This window comes from Giraffa tippelskirchi, chromosome 4 (assembly GCF_054371585.1).
Source record: "Giraffa tippelskirchi isolate mGirTip1 chromosome 4, T2T-mGirTip1v1.2.pri, whole genome shotgun sequence".
In the NCBI taxonomy this organism is placed as follows: Eukaryota; Metazoa; Chordata; class Mammalia; order Artiodactyla; family Giraffidae; genus Giraffa; species Giraffa tippelskirchi.
This window is the reverse complement of record NC_137278.1, coordinates 172,370,982-172,388,099: the sequence shown is the minus strand read 5'-3', so window position 1 is coordinate 172,388,099 and position 17,118 is coordinate 172,370,982. Positions and strand designations below refer to the sequence as shown.

Below are 17,118 nucleotides of genomic sequence, written 5' to 3'. Positions count from 1 at the left end.
ACCCCCCACACCCTCCTGGTTTACCAGCACTGACCTCACTCAGGAGGGGGGCTCTGGCTTCGGAGTGGCCTGTCCTGAGTCACTTTCTGTCTGGGTGACCCCTCACAAACCACCAGATCTCCCCAAGCCCCAGTATTCTCATCTGTAAAATGGAGAGAACCATGTCCACCCCCACTTCCTCTGTCTTCTCAGATCTGAAATCAGAAAGCCCTGCCCTTCTTGCCAGCTGCATTCCCGGCTTGCTTAGGAGAAGGAGAGTGTTCTCTTAGGTGCCTGGGAGAGGGGGTGCTGGCTTGCTGGCCCAGCCCCACACCTGTCCCCTACAGTCTATGCCCTCCCCCAGCAGCCAGAGGGATCCCCTCAGAGCACCCCTCGGCCCAGTACCCTCTCAGGGATCCCCACCTGTCACCGACTACTTCCTCCCACCCTCCTTCTGTCTATTCCTGTCTCACTGGCTTGCTGTTCCTTCAGCAGGCTTCTGCCCCAGGGCCTTTTCATGTGCTGTTCCCTCTACCTGAAATGCTGTTCCCCCAGAGCCACACTGCTTACCTCCTCTAAATTTCAGTCAAAAGTCACTTTCTCTGTGAGATCCTTTGTGTCCACACTATTTAAAGTCACAGTCTTTGAAGCACGGTTCCCAGAACTTTCTCATTTCCCTTTCTTGCTTTGTTTGTATTCCAAAGAGCTTTTACTTTTTTCTAACTTACTTTACATATTTTGGTACCTGTCTTCCCCATTAGAATGTTCCTTCCCTGATGACAGAAGTTTTTTTTTCTTTTTAATTGAAGTATAGTTGATTTACAACTGTGTTATTTTCAGGTGTACAGCAAAATGATTTGTATATATATATACATATATATTTATATATATTCTTTATTTTCAATTCTTTTCCATTGTAGTTTACTACAAAATATTGAATATAGTTCTCTGTGCAACACAGTAATTCTTTGTTGTTAATCTGCTATGTATGGTATTGTGCATCTGTTAATCCCGTACTCCCAATTTATCCCCACTCCCCTGCCCCCGGAGTTTTGTCTTGTTCACTGGTATAAATCCAGGACTTAGAACACTGTCTGGCGCACCTAGTAAACCTAGTAAAGATAGTGCTAAGTCGTGTCCGACTCTTGCGATCCTATGAACTGTAGCCTGCCAGGCTCCTCTGTCCATGGGATTCTCCAGGCAAGAATACTGGAGTGGGTTGCCATTTTCTTCTCCAGGGGAATGTCCCGACCCAGGAATTGAACCTAGGTCTCCCACATTGCAGGCAGATGCTTTACTGACTGAGCTATGCAGGAAGCACTGTAGATATTAAAAATATCTACTTGTTTTCTAAATGAATGAAGGAAGGAATGAAGGCAGACAGGCTTTGGTTCAAGGTCTGGAAGGAGAGTGATCACTTAACCTGCTCAAGGAGTTACAACTTTCCTAACATGCTTCATTCCTTAGTTACTTGCACACACAACCCACCCCTCACACGTACCTGTGCACACCTGTGCATCCTCATTCCCTGCCTTCCTAAGGCCCCACCCTCCTTACCTCTCCCCCAAGTAGGTGCCGATGGCTGTCTTGTTGAGGCCCTCACCCTTGTACAAGAACTGGGCGATGTCCTGGACGTTGGGGGTCAGCAGCTTGTGCTCAATGAGATACTGGATGCCCTGGAGGTGGTACACAGAGCCTGTGAGCAGCCCCCACCCAGCAGCTGGCCTGGGAAGGGGGAGAGAGGGAGCACCTGTGGCCAGAGCCCTGGGGCCTGGAATCCTAGCATTGGCACAGCTTGTTCTGGGAATTTGTGACCCTCGTTAATTGAAGTTGCCTTTGTAAGGTGATGAGTTCCCCATCAGCAGAGGTGTGCAAACAGACATGGGTTTCTGCCATGAACCAGATTCATGCCAGCTGTCCCCCCAGGTTCCCCTCAGTCTGCCACTCTCTGATCAAATGCTTTGATGATTCGATGAATTTATAATTTTAAGATTGAATGATTCAGCTATTCCTTTTGTCCCCTTAATATTTGTATTATTTAAAAATAGTGTTTCAATTTTTTCTCACAAGTAATCTATGTCCATTGTATAAAAATTAGAAAAAAACCCAGCTCAATCAAAAGGAGAGGAAATTGCTATGGTTCGGAGGTAGACACTTTCCCCGGCAGTGCCTTTCCTCCCCTTTCTGTGTGAAAATGGGAGTGTGCCTTGCTCTGCTTTTCGGATTTGACCATATCAAAACATCTCACCTCACAACCCAGGCACTCAAAGTCTGTCATTCTAATTTTAGGAGTTAGAGGGGTTAGGCTCTGGTTTTCTGTGATGATGCATTTGCATCCCTGTTCCTTTTGGAGAAGAGGCTGCTTGGAAGAGTGGAGATAGACTGTGGAAGGCTCTATGTGACAGGCAGATGGCCCAGGGGACCCCTCAGAGGCCCCTCCCTGAGGGGCACTCAGGCAGGAATGTGAGTGTGTCTGTGTGTGTCTGTGTGTGTATGGTCTGTGTGGTCCATGTGGATGGGAGCAGGGGTCCATTTCTGTGTCTGGGAACACAGGAGATCTGTGATGCAGAAGAGGCAGCCTTCTAAACCAGAGCAGTAAATTTCCAGGGACCCCGTGGTTGCCCTGACCCCACTTCTGTGTGTCAGCCTGTGGCTTCTTTCTGTCTCGGTTCCCGCAAGAAAGGAGCCCAGCTGCCACCTACCTGGGTGAGGGGTGGGGGCTGGGGTTGCTCTGAGGCCAGTGGGGGTAGGGGTTAGACCATAGCTGAGGTCTGAGCATTCAGGGCTCTATGCCAGCATCTCAGGACAGGCTGCCTAAGCTGAGCAACTAAAAGACACTTCCAGAGACTGAGCCCCAGAGTCCAAAGGTCCAACCAACAAAAGTCCTACTCGCCGAGTAGGAGACAGGGGCCCAGAGTCATGGGACCCCAAGTTCATAGACATCACAGAGCCCTCGTCATCCTCCTGGCTCCCACCTCAGGCCCCGGGGCTACTTGCCTGTGGGGTGGCGGAGCCCCCAGCCCTGACGGCGTGGGACACTGGACAAGATGCTGAGCCCAGCGGGGCCTCAGTTTCCTCCTCTGGAGAGTAGGTAATTGTGTTGGTTGAGGGGAAGAAGAAGACACTGTGGAGGTGCTCAGCATGCAGCTCCCTCAGCCCCCCGACCCGAGCCCTCACACTACCCACCTTCACGGGGTCCATGTTGAATTTCTTGCGCCCGATGCACAGCTCTTTCTCCCTCTGGGCCATGCGGCTGTAGATGGAAAGACATCAGCCTGGACGCCCCTGGACCCCAGGGCACCCCTCCAATCCCCAAGGATGCTTTCCTTGGCTAGAGCCAGTATTCCTTAAGGACCTCCAAGTGGGGTCAGAGTCACCTGGGAGAATGTGAGAAATGCAGGGTCTGGACCCCTTCCTGAGCCAAGAAACCCAATTTCCAATGGGCTCAGTGCCAGCATTTTAACCAGCTCTGAAGCTATGACCTCGGGAGCCAGAGATGCTCCCAGAGGAGAGGATTTAGAAGGGCTTGGAGTGGAAGCAAGATAACAAGGAGGCTGGTGGGTGGAGTGGGGGCGGGGAGGAGAGCATAAGCTCTGGAGCCAGACTCCTGGTGCAAATCCCACTCAGGGAGAGTCACTTCATCTCTCTGGGACTCAGTTTCCTCTTCTGTAAAATGAGGGGTGACTCCACCCCCGGCACCCCAAGCATTGTTGAGAAGTTAAAGCATTGAAAACAACGGGTGGTAGGAGCTGTGTAAATATTATGTTATTGTCATTGTTGGGGCTGGAGCAGGGGATCTAGAGACATAGGGGCCATGCACGTGTGTGTGTGCATCTGTGTGCATGCGTGTGTGTGTGTGTGTGTCCCGCTTGGAAGGTGGAGATCAGAGGCATCAGAGAAATGAGGCTGGCGGGGGCAGGGTGGGGATCTTCTGAGACACTGAATGTAGGAGTCAGTACCCTGGGGCCCTAGGGGTTATGTATGGACCAACCTTCTCATTGCACAAGCGGGGAACTGAAGCCCAGAGAAGGGAGAGGACCAACCACAGGTTACAGAGCCAGGGGGCATCTTCCCACAGAAGGGGCGGAGTGGATGACACCCGTGGGTGGGGTGGGGTGGACCAACTTTGGCCTGACCACAGGCATGGCTTCTGTTCCCATAAGGCCTTTGGCTTTCTAGTCCTCATCCTTGGGGCTGAGTTTTCCTCCTCCCTGACCCTTCCCAGGATGCTCCTGGCCAGTAACTGGTCAGGGGTGGGGTCAGGTGGGCTGGGAGAGACTTGGGGTGGAGGAGGCAGGAGAACGGGGGTTGATACTGAAGAGAGGGATCAGTCTGGAAGCAAGGACCACACCAGAGCGGAGGATGGACTGTCAGAGCTGCCATGTTCCTATTTCACCCCGAAGCCTCCCCTTTGTGAGTCTGATCCTCAATTTCACCAGGGCCTGGGCTCATTCACTCTCACTCATGACATGGGACATCCTCGAGAAACCACTGTGGCAGCTTCCCTGGGTCCCCAGCCGGCCCCTCACCTCTCCTCTGCTGTCTCGAAGCAGTCAATTTGGGCAAACACATCTGCGATCTCGTCCTTCAGCTTCTGTGGAGTGGTGAGGGCATTATGAGGAGGGAGAGTCAGGGGGTGGAGGCCAGGACAGAATGGGCTTCACAGCCTTCTCTGTCACAACCCCCCCCAACACAACCACTCCCACCCTGGGCATGACTCCCAGACCTCTGTCTTGAGCTGTCACTAAGGGTCCCTCCCCAGGAAGATCCCTTTTCCAGATGTCTCTTATCTTCAAAATCCCAAGCCAAGCTTACTGCCTCTGTTTATGTCTGGTTCTCCCAGGGCTCCTGTCTCAGGGTGAGGGAGTCCCCCAGTCCACACTCTATTTCCAGTCTTCCCATCTCTTGCCTCTGCTGCTATAATGTGTCCTGCCCTGAGTCAAACCTTCCCCAAAGCCCTCCTCCACCCAGCTGCCATCTTTCTGAAGCACAGCTTGGTGCCGGCCCTTCTTCTGCTCAAACTCTGTCCATGGCTCCCTACTACCTCCACGTCAGGAAGGACAAATTCCTGCCCTGTGATGAGGGCCCAACTCCTCTCTGGTTTCCCTCCCTCCATCCATTTACCCTCCCCCGCCAGACTCTGTGGCCACTACAAGCCAGATTCTCTGGGTGCACCACGGTACAAGACAGCCGAGGCTCTCTTCTCAGGGACTTTGCAACTCCAGCGGAATTTACGGAAGAGGACACTGAGGCCCAGAGAGATGAGATCATGTGTCCAACATGTCTCCAGGAGACCCCCTAACTCTGCCAACAACCACCACTGGGTAGATGGGGAGGGGTGGTGGCTTGTCCAGTATCCCTCTGCAGGGCAGCAGCATGAAAACCTGGCAAGAGCCCCTGAAGTCACCCCAGCCCTCCCTCTCCTCCCCTAACACCTTGGAACGGAGGGTGGTTCCTAGGGGTTTGTCCTGGGACCTAGGGGCAGCGTGAAACCTAGAGCTTCTAAGCCCAGTCAGCTCCTGTCCATGTGATCTTGGCCCAGTCACTGAGTGAATTCTCCACAAATAAAATGGGGGGTGGGTTCATGCAAAATTATTAATTGAACACCTACTATGCTCTGACCATTGGGCTGGGGATGTAGTGGTGGGAAACAGACCCAGGCTCCCCTTACATGGAGCTCATGGTCCAGTGGGGTTGGGATCTTGGGACAGTTGAAATGACCACACAGAACATGGTCAGAGCAGTGGTCTAGAAAGAATCTGTCAGGTGGTAGGTACTTGCTGAGGGAATGATCCTGTGCCTTTGTCTTTCTCTGGAATCCTAGGTATATGCGTGGTGGGGTGGAGGGTGGGGTTCCAGCAACTACAGCCAGGGTGGACAGGGCAGCCCCTAAGAGGAGAGACATTTGAGCCAAGAATGAACTAGGAGAAGGAGGAGCTCTAAGGAGGGCTTGGAGAGTCTTAGGCAGAGGGAACTGTGAGTGCAAAGGCCCAGGGGCAGGACCGAGCTGGGTGGCAGGAGCAGAAGTAGGGCCTGTCTCAGAAGGTTTCTGGGAATCAGATGAGCTAACGTCTGAGAGCTGATGAGGTGACATAGTGCTAGGCAGATATTGGCGTTATCTTGACTAAATGGTCTACATGTTAGGAGGGTGGAAGCTGAGGCCCAGGGTGGGGATGAGACGAGATGGAGGCCATGCAGGTGGGGCCCTGCACATAGTAGGTACTTAATCGATTGCTCCCTTTCCCTGCCCTGCTCTCCTGGCTATCTCTGGGCCCTGAAAGCTGAGCCAGGAGTGGGGAGTCCTCTTGGGAATTCTGTCCTTCCCACTCCTAAGGGCCAAGGCCAAGACTCCAAGTGGGCTGGAATCTAGGCCTCCTCTTGGTCCTGGCTGGGTCAGGAGCAAGTAAGAGTGTTTGCTCACGTGTGGATGTGGTTAGAGGGCATGAACACACGTGTGGACAAAAGCATGTGTATTGTGAGCTGAGTGTGAGCACACCTGGATGTCCTCCAGAAGCTGCTTCCGGTGCCATTTGATCTGCTGCAGCTCCTCCACCTCCCCACTGGTCAGCTCCCCTGGATCTGGAGAGAGAAGAACTGGTGGTCCCCTGGCTCGTTCTCAGCCCTCCCCTCCATCTCTCAGCTCCATCCCTAGCCAGCCAGCTATCTCTCATTTCCCCAGGGCTCTCTTCCCTCCAGAAACCCATGACTTGCTTGCCCTCTTCACTCAGGCCTTGGCTGAGATGCCACCTCCTCCACGAGGCCTTCCCTGACTGCTCTGTCTGAAACAGTTCTTACCCCACCCTCGCCTTCTACCAGCTTTATGTTTCTTTCGCTCCTCTGGGTACAGACTCACTCAGCCATCTGTTTACTTGCATCATTTGTGTTCTACTCATTCCACTCTACCCCATGAGAACAGGCACTGCAATGATTTTGCTCATTGCTGTATCCTCGGCACCTAGCATGGGATTTCCTAGGTGGCACTAGTGGCAAAGAGTCCACTTGCCACTGCAGGAGACACGGGTTCAATCCTTGATCCGGGAAGATCTCACATGCCACGGAACAACTAGGTCTGTGCGTCACAACCATGGAGCCTGTGCCCTAGAGCCCATGCTCCACAACAAGAGAAGTCACCGCAATGAGGAGCCTGAGCACCACAACTAGAGAGTAGCCCCTACTCGCCACAACTAGTGAAAAGCCTGCGCAGCAGCAAAGACTCAGCAGAGCCAAAAAATAAATACATTAAAAAAAAGAAAAGAATCCACCGGCCAATGCAGGAGGCCCAAGAGATGAGGTTTTGATTCCCTGGTTGGGAAGATCCCTTGGAGGAGGAAATGACACCCACTCCAGTCCTGCCTGGAACATTCCACAGGCAGAGGAATCTGGTGGGCTACAGTCCATAGGGCTGCAAAACATTGGACAAGACTGAGCACACACACACACACACACACAGCTCCTAGAAAGAGCCTGGCATAGCAAGTACTCAGTGCCATACTTGCCAGAGGCACTCATCTTTCATTGTAACTTTATTTCTTCATCAGATTATGTATCTCTCATCTATTTATATATTTGTGTGACCAGGAAGTGGCAATCATTTTCCCTGACATCCCATTGGCCAGCTGTTGTCACATGGCCACAGCTACCTTCAAGGGAGGCTAGGTAATGAGTCTTTATTAGGAGGGTCCTGATATCCTTACTGTGAAGATGAGGAAACTGGATTTGGGGGGACATTTCACTCAAGCTCAGAGAGATGAGGTGGGCTGGCCAGGGTCCCAAAAGGGCAAGTTGCTGCCAGGGTGGGACTTGGGTTGGGATGACTACAATTCATCTGGAAATGAATGAAAGGAGACCCAGGTGTGCCAGTGTCCTGTGTAAGGTGCTATGACCATTTCCCTACCTGGATCAGCTGACCCACCTCTATTCACCCTGCTGTCTTTCTGTCCCATAGCACTCTCCTGATCAAAATCTCCATGGAATCTTGATTCCTTAGAGGAGAAAGTCCTGGTCCTGGGGCCTCCACAGTCTCCCTGGCCTCTCCAGCCAGCCTTGTTCCCCACCATTCTCAACAAGAGCCTGCCAGTGCAGCCTGCCCCCAAATGGTCTAACAGTCTTACTTCCCCACTTTGGCCTCTATAGCTCCTCCACCCTATGATGCCTCTTCTTGTCTGCTCATCCAAATCCTCTCGACTCTCAAGGCTTCACTTTGGGAAGTGCCTGATCACATTTCTTAAAGGTTTTGCAAGTACAGACATGATCTCTTCCAAATAAAAGCAAAGAGAATATCAAGGGGTCCCTTTCCCTACATCCCCCTTCTGTCAACTGAGGATCTATCTTGGACTTTGAGATGTCAGCTGGGTATTGAGATGGCAAGGCATCGGGCTAGAAGGAATCTGGGCTCCAGGCATCCATACAGAGAAGAGTCATCATGTTCACTTCCACCAGCTACCCCTTGGACTTTTCAATGAGAGAGATAAGTTTTGAGGATGTCTCAGTCAGTGTTATTCTGAGCCTTTTTGTTACATCAGCCAAACATGAAACAACTAATACAGTGTCCTTGTCTCTGAAACATGAACCATAACCTAGAGGGTGGTTGTCAGGATTAAAAATGCTGACTTTTGCCAAACTCTCTGTGAGTACGTGACATATGGTAAGGGTACAACACACGTATAATGGATGTCACGTTGTGCCTCCCAGTTCTCCCTTGCAGGACCAAGGCACCCACTCCTTCAGTGGCTGGGTGTGGGTGTGTGTAACCTGCTGAGGACTCACAGCTGAGTCCCTCCTCAGAACTTACCTCAGCCCAAATGGAGCTGCCTCACCCAAGGATACACTACTCCCATTGGGCAGTCACTATATAAAAAGTCAAGGGCCCTTGCCTGGTTTCCGGACCAAGCCAATGTTTAGACCCAAGCCCTATTGACTGAAAGAGAGGCCAAGCTCCAGAAGGAAGGCTTCTGCAACATTGTAGCAAGTATATATGGTAATGATCCCCTCATCAAGCAGCCAAGATGGGTCTGTCTGATCCACTAAGTGATAAAGTCAAGTGAGCCCAACAGCAATCCTTAGAGACAGAAGGATCTAGTAAGCCCCAGGGACAGATGACCCAGACCCCCATGTCATCCACTGCTGTTGTACCAGGTCCCTCAGCTCATACTATGTCTTCATGGATGGGTCCCTTGTGACCTTATGACAAAGAAGAAAAATGCTGCACTTAGGTCTGGGATGGATGGCTCCGGGTTTGATTACAAGTAAAACTAAACAGCTATTGAACTACAACCCTGCTCAAGGTGTTCCAGAAAGACAATGGTGAGAAGTCCTTCCAGTAAGCAGAGCTTTGGGCAAGACATTTATTTCATGTGGAAAGAGAAGCAGTGTGAAGTGAGAATATACATGCATTCATGAGTAGAAGCGGAGAAGGCAATGGCAACCCACTCCAGAACTCTTGCCTGGAAAATCCCATGGACAGAGGAGCCTGGTAAGCTGCAGTCCATGGGGTGGCTAAGAGTCGGACACGACTAAGCGACTTCACTTTCACTTTTCACTTTCATGTACTGGAGAAGGCAATGGCAACCCACTCCGGTGTTCTTGCCTGGAAAATCCCAGGGAAGGGGAGCATGGTGGGCTGCCGTCTATGGGGTCGCACAGAGTCGGACACGACTGAAGTGACTTAGCAGCAGCAGCAGCATGAGTAGAAGAAGGTGCCTTGACTGTTCAGAAAGAAGGAAGACTGAGAACAAAAAGGCCTGGGGAAGAGGCAAGTGGGTGGCCCTATGGCAGTGGGCAGAGTGTGAAGATTTTTGTAAACACACTGATGTTCCCCAGGAAACAGCCACCACAGGAGAGTCACTAAATCACCAGGCAGAGAGAATGACTCAACCAGTTGACATCAGCCAGTCTCCGCCTGGCTAGCCCAGTGCTGGTACCATGGTACGTGAATGGAGCAGCCATGTGGCCTCTTTGGAGGCTCTGTGTGAACCCACTCATCCAGGGTCCCCAAGCTACTGCCACTATTCCATATCAGACCTGCCAGCAACAGAGACCCATTGTTTTTCGACAAGACCAGCCAGCAACTTGGCAGCAAATCTATTACACTGGATCCCTCGTTCTGCTTATGGTGGCTTTTCCTGCCCACAGAGCCTGGGCCAGTACCACTATCCAAAGGCTCTATCTGCTGACCCAGAATACTGCAAAACATCCCACTGAACCAAGGAGCCCTGTTTACACTGAAGGAGGTGTGAGAGGATCATGCGCCTAGCCCCTTACCCAATGGTCCTCTCACACATTTCACCACTGGAAGATGCTGGCCTGATGGAGCGATAGAGCAGCCTGTTGAAGATGCAGCTAAGCTGTCAGTTGGGGGTTTTAAACCACTTGGATGGGGCACGATCCTTGAAGATGTACTGCTGATGCTGCTGCTCCTAAGTCGCTTCAGTCGTGTCCGACTCTGTGCGACCCCATAGACGGCAGCCCACCAGGCTCCCCTGTCCCTGGGATTCTCCAGGCAAGAACACTGGAGTGTGTTGCCATTTCCTTCTCCAATGCATAAAAGTGAAAAGTGAAAGAGAAGTCGCTTAGTCGTGTCCGACTCTTCATGACCCCATGGACTGCAGCCTACCAGGCTCCTCCATCCATGGGATTTTCCAGGCAAGAGTACTGGAGTGGGGTGCCATTGCCTTCTCTGAAGATGTACTACACATCCTAAATCAATGACCATTAGATGGTGCTTTGTTCCCAAGAGGTAATCTACTGGGACTCAGGAACCAGGAGTGGTACCATCCTTCTAGTAACCCACTTGGGAGTTTTCCTTTATCTCCTTGCAACTGTGAGGTCTAGAGATCCTGGTTTCCAAGTGGGAGTGGGGTGGAGGTGAGGGGAGGTAGCACTTAAACCAAGGAACAAAGCAAGTGTCTCATTAATCTCTAAATGGACCTTTCTCAGTGTAAGATACTGAGACTCAGAGAGGTGAAGTGACTTGCTCTGGGTCACACAGCCAGGAAGTGGCAGTGCTGGCACAGAACCCTAGTTTTCCCACACCTAAGCGTCCATCCCAGGAGAGGTAGATTCTGCATGCCTTTGGAAACATGCAGGGATGGACAGAGGGAGGGGCCATCTTCATGGAGACTGGAGCGGGGCCATAGCAGGAGAGGCAGTGCTAGAGACTGGGACCTGGAACTCCTCTGTCAAGTGTGGAGAGAGGCTGAGTTCCACACTGGAAAAACCCAATCACTTCTAGTTGACTTTGGAGTGAAAGATCAAACTTTTATGTTTGTTTGTTTGCTTTTCATTCTTCTCCTGTTGGCAGGGGCTTTTGTCCTGAAGGCCCGTTTCTCGCCCAGAGTACACCTGCTGGTGGAGGCCAAGTAAACTACTGACTGGCTGCTTGTTGGATAGAAGCCAGGTAGGAATTCCATGTTTCTGTGGATGCTCCCCAAGGTCAAGGATGAGCCATGGGGATCCCATGGCTGGGTCCCAGGCTGACATCTCCTCTCTTCCTGTGGGGTCTCATTATCACCCCCTCTCCTCTGGGGCCAAGGAATCACACCCATATCCTCAGCTCCAGCTCCTTGCCCTGAGCTTCAGACTCTTCCACCCTTCTTGTGTCCTGACCATCAGCTTGTTTGTCACTGCAACTAAAGCAGAACTCCTAGAATGTCTCCTCAACCTGGCCTTCTTCCTGACCTTCTCAAGCTGTGGGAATGGCCCCTCAGATACCCTGGCCAGAACCCCAGGAGGCACCTTGACACACACCCCACTCTCACCCTCGTGTCTCCTTCATCACCAAGCCTTGTCTATCTTCTTTCTGTTTCCATAGCCTCCACCCTCACCCAGACCCTGGGCTCCTCTCTCCAGATAACTTAGAGCCTCCTGAAGCCTCCCTGCCTCCACTCTGTCCCTCCCATCTAGTCTCCCATGACACCCCATTGTCCAGTGGCTAAGACTCCACACTCCCAATGCAGGGGGCCCAGGTTTGATCCCTGGTCAGGGAACTAGATCCCACATGCTGCAACTAAGAGTTTGCATGCGGCAGCTAAACATCCCTCATGAAGCAACTAATACCTGGCATAGCCAAATAAATCAATATTAAAAAAAAGACCCCAAGTCTTACCTGGCCAACGCTCATCTCACACTGCACTCACCCCTGCCCTTGGCCTGAGGGCCTCCTGCCTGCTCTTTCCCTCCACAAGCCTTTGCACAGTCTGTTCCTTGAGTCAAGAATGCCCTTCCTTCTCCTCCCTGCCTAACAGCTCCTACTCATTCTCTTCATCTCCTCTGGGGCCCTCCGGTGTTCCATCTGTGCACCACCAACCCCCTCTATCCCCGCAGAAAATCTGGGATCTTGCTCCACAAACAAGCCAAGCTGCTGGCAAAGGAAAGACATGCTGGTTGAGCACCTGCTGTGTTGCAGGCCCTGGGCACTCCAGGCTCTTGCCATCCACTATCTTGTTTGATCCTGACCCCCACACTGGAGTCGGGTATTTCTAAATCTCATTCTATAGATGAGGCACCGGGGGCTCAGAGAGGTTAAGTGACCTGCCCAAAGGGACACAGCTGGAAGGTGACAGAGTTGTGGCTCACACCCCAGCCCATCTGGGGCTCTGAGGACACAGCTTTGATACCCATCTTGACACCCATCTTCTGCAGCCAGACATCTCTGTGCAGATCGTCAAGCCCCCTGCAAGACGCTAAGTGTGGGTCTTCTGACCCAGAACTGCTGACTACCAAGGAGGATGAAGACCAGGTGCAGGGTGATGTCCACAGTCTGAGCCCCCTTCTCTTTTTAGGTAAAAAAATAAAACGAGGCCAACATCACAGAGCTGGGGAAAGTGCTATTTTTTTCCATCTGGGAGAGTAGAATGACACGGGAGTAGTGAGAGGTTATTTATTTTAAAAAAATTTCTTTTAAGGCTCAATTTTATTTTAGTGATTTAAACTTTTTGGCCACATGGCATGCGGGATCTCAGTTCCCCAACCAAGGATCGAACCCGTGCTCCCTGCTTTGGGAGTGCAGAGTCTTCACTGGACCGCCAGGAAGTCCTGCCTTTTTATTCATGTAGCTCCTTTCATGGTTTGATAGATGTGTTCCTGAACACTCTCAGGCCACTGTCCCCTTCTGTCAGGTCCTGACCCCCAACAACTGGTGGCTGGCCAAGTACATCTAACTTCCCTCCAATCCCGAAACAGTGCTGACCACCCTGAACCTGCTGCTCTCCTCACGTGGTGGACAGAGGCCTTCCGACCCTTCACTTATTTGCTTAAAATGGGGGATTTCTCCCCATTTCAGAGCTGAGGACACTGAGGTTCAGAGAGGGTGACAAAGGCACAGCCTGAGAGGGGTCACTGCTGATTCCAATTCAGGTGATGATGAAGTTTCAGGCACTGGTGCGGCTCGTGGGAGATGGATTTTTAATAATAATAAAAATAGTGATAATAACGACAGAAAACACAAGAATATTGAAATATTAGTAACAACTGCCGCTGCCACGAGATCTGTTTACTCCTCACTGGGCTGTAAATCCACACCTCTGGAAGGCGTCCTTGCCAACGACTCCCTCTCACTAAGCTGGGCTGTCCCCAACACCCCCACCCCGCCTCTGCCTCTCGCGTCCCAGGCCCAGGCCGGCTGAGTGTGCCCAGGTGCCACCCCAGCCAGCTCCCCAGCTCCTCTCTACTTCCCCTTTGTCCTTCCTCTTTCCCAGCATATTTTTAGAAATCTGCTCATAGCCCCACTTCCAGGACAGCTGGACCCGCTTCCCCTTTCTAGGGCAGGAGGGGGTGCAATCCGGGGGCCTTGAAGGCAAAGGCTCCTCAGAATCCAGCAAGGGGATCTGGGGTGGAGGGCGGCCAGCAGAGCTACACTCGCCCCAGCCCCCGAGACCCTGTGGGCCCATTGCATCGTGTGGCTTCCTCCCCCAGCCCAGCTGCCTCTATTTTTAACCTTCAGCCTTGCTGCACCAGCCCCACGGCTGCCTTTGGTCACACTGGGGCTTTGTTGCCCGGACGGCTCAGCGTTTCAGCAGACCAGGGGGAGGGGACCTGCGGGTATCAGACACCCACAGCTGGAGGTGGGGAGGCAGCCCCTTTGCCACCATCCTGTTCATTGTACGAATGAGGAAACTGAAACCCACAGAAGAAAGAGGCCCATCGTGACCGCTGACAGGTTGGTGCAGAGGTGGGATCTGAACTAGGTTGCTTCCCTAGGTGAGGCTGGGATGACGGTGCCCACTTAGAGATGACAAACCTGAGCTCGGAGAGGGAAAGTCACCAGGCTGCGTAGGAGCTCCAATAAAGACCCAGTCTGGGTAGCAGAGAAATGACCTTCCTTCCCTTCATTTCCTCCAGGAAGTCCTCCCAGATCTCCCTTGCCCTGGGTGGAAAGTGTTTCCCTCCCAGGCTGCAGGTCTGTGCCCCTCTGCACATCTTCCCTGGGTCACTGTCCTGCAGGATTTTTCTTCCCCTCCCCCACATCCCAGACCAGCAACTCCCTCAGGGCTAGGCTTGTGGCCCGGTCATTGCTGTCTCCAGCATCGCACAGCCCAGGACCTGCACACCAGAGGGCTGCTTATTGTATGAATGAATGAATAGATGAACTGATCTATCGAATCCTCAGATATCCCAAGAGACTGCTTGCAGTGACTCTGCTGGATCCCTGTCCTCCCAGGACCAGCCTGAAGCAAAGCAGAGACTCACCTCTGGGCCTCCCTGGGAGGCCCCGCACCTCCTGCCCCTCCCCCACAGCCCAGGCTAAACTGGGGCTCTCGCTCCTCTCAGATCTTGTCCCTATTCTGCCACTCATTGGCTGCCTGACTTTGGGCAATTCCATCCTGTCCTCCAGTTCACCTCTGTGAGCTCAATCTCCTGAGGACAACCTCCTTGCATGAAGGGGACAAACCATCCTAAAAATTTTTGTATCCGAAGACCTCAAGAATAATGGTGCAAAGACAGATAGTTGGGGGGCGGGAATTACTTCACTGTCTCCTGTCACCCTCGCATCTGCTGAGTGACCTTGAGCCTGGCACTGCTCCTCCTGGGGCTCCTCTTGCCCCCCTAGCTGCCACTAAGATGTGTTCACTGAGGACATACAGTCCATGAGCCACCTGGCCCCAAAAGCCCCCAGGAGAAGCACAGGGGTTGTGGTGAGAGTGCTGAACAGGCAGCCAGGAGGCGTGGAGTCGTCCTGCCTCAGCAAGACTGTGTCCCTCCTTTTGTTATATTTGTAAATGAGGGCTTCCCAGGTGGCTCAGGGGTAAAGAACTCGCCTGCCAATGCAGGAGACTCAGGAGACATGGGTTCAATCCCTGGGTTGGGAAGGTCCCCTGGAGGAGGAAATGGCAGCCCACTCCAGTATTCTTGCCTAGGAAAATTCCATGGACAGAGAGGAGGCTGGCGGGCTACAGTCCACGGGGTCACAAGAGAGTCAGACACGACTTAGCGACTGAGCACACAAGTAAATGAGGGCTGTTGAAACAGATCAATGGTTCTCTAACTGTGCTCCCCAGAACCCTTGGGGCAAGGGGAGGCCCAGTGGGCGGGGTCAGAATGCTCTGTCTTAGGTTTTGTTTGAAGAAAGGGTTCTGTTGCTAACAGGGTTCATGTCATCTGGACCTGGGGGACTGGACAGCTCCAGGCAGCCTACGTCTTCTGGAGTTCCAGGCCATGCTGGAACATTGTGAGATGCAGGGCACAGAGGCTTAGTCCCAGTCCTTTCTGCATCACAGAAACACAACACAACACAGCCTGGTCCTGCTCTCATACCAGCTGCCCAGCCTCCTTGCCTGCTTACCAGGCAGGCTCTCAGCCTCAGCCCTTGCTGCTCATCCCCTGCCGGTCCCTCCACTGGCAAAGCTGGTGTCCTCAGCTTCCCCAAAGGTCACCATCACCCACCAGAGGCCAAACGGGCTGCAGGGTTATTATGTCACCCAGACTGTTATCATCCTCACCAATATCATCATCTTCAACACAAACCACCTTTCTCAGTCCCACCTCAGGGCCTTTGCATTGACGATTCCTTTGCCTGGAATGTTCTTTCCCCAGAAACCCACATGGATCACTCCCTTCTCTGCTACAAGTCTCTGCCCAAACAGTGCCTCCTCTTGAGGCCTTCTTGGCCACCTTCTCCCATCTTCCTTATCTCACTTTTTTGTTCTTCATCCTGCTTGTCACCACCTGATAGCACATTTCATATATTTACTGTCTGTCTCCTTCTCTGGAGTGTAAGCTCATCAGGGCAGGGGCCATGCTTGCTTGATTTGCTGAACTCCCAGCACCTGCAACACAACTTGGCGCCTAGCTCATAAACGTCTGTCACCTGCTTCTGCATGTCCCACCTGTGTCATATCTATTTATACATGCTGCTTCCTGTGAGGCAGGCACTATTACCCCCATTCTACAGAATAGGAAAGTGAGGCCCAGACAGGTCAGTCCAGGTGCTTACCTGGGTGGCACAAGTCCATTCTGAAGCCCCCGGGGGAGGGTGGCCTGTGCTCCCGCGGCCTGCTGAGCCCGCTGCCACTCAAGCTGCTCAGGCAGGGATGTGTCACCTCAGACACACCAGGGCCCTTCCCGTTCGCCCCGCCCAGCAGAGCGTGGGGAGGAAGTCCTGTCCTGCTGGGGTCTGGTGCGCAGGCTCTTGACGTAGCAGCACTTCCTAAAACCAGCAGAGTTTGAGTGGTGGGGACTCTTTGCATTTCGAGTGTAGGCAAGGGAGGAATAGAAGCAAAGGAGACAGAAAGAGGGATGAGGGGGTGGGTAAAAAGAGAAAGACAGTGACACAGAGAAACACACACACGCACAGACGAAGATGATTACTGGAGGACAGAACCTCTCTGCCTATAAACTTAGGGGCCATTCAGGGGACTTCCCTCATGGTCCAGTGGCTAAGATTCCACAGTCTCAGTGCAGGGGGCCCAGGTTCAATCCCTGGCCAGGGAACTAGATCCCACATGCTGCAACTAAAGATTCTGCATGCCGCAATGAAGAACGAAGATCCTGTGAGCAGCAACTAAGACCTAGCACAGCCAAATACATACATAATTTTTTTAAAGGATCATCCAACAGAGATGGTCCAAGCTGAGCCCCATCAATTCCACCCCATAAACTCTCTTTCACCAACTCTCCCTTGAGCAAAGAAAAATTAATTCAATG

The 17,118-nt window shown here is 52.4% G+C and overlaps 1 protein-coding gene across 3 annotated transcripts in view; it reads right to left on the bottom strand.

Moving 5' to 3' along the window:
* The window catches only part of CYTH4 (cytohesin 4), a 32,067-nt gene extending 15,570 nt beyond the window's left edge, over positions 1-16,497 (bottom strand). Inside the window, exons 1-5 of one of the 3 annotated variants that reach the window (XM_081596392.1) lie at positions 16,409-16,497; positions 6,476-6,558; positions 4,509-4,573; positions 3,166-3,232; positions 1,537-1,655 (exon numbers count right to left, since the gene is read on the bottom strand). In XM_081596392.1, coding sequence (XP_081452518.1) covers positions 1,537-1,655; positions 3,166-3,232; positions 4,509-4,573; positions 6,476-6,558; positions 16,409-16,427 — 353 coding nt within the window. In that variant the 5' untranslated portion in view covers positions 16,428-16,497. The remainder of the gene's footprint in view (positions 1-1,536; positions 1,656-3,165; positions 3,233-4,508; positions 4,574-6,475; positions 6,559-16,408) is intronic. The other 2 variants (XM_081596393.1, XM_081596394.1) reach the window with 2 other exon arrangements.
* Positions 16,498-17,118: the final 621 nt, after the last annotated feature.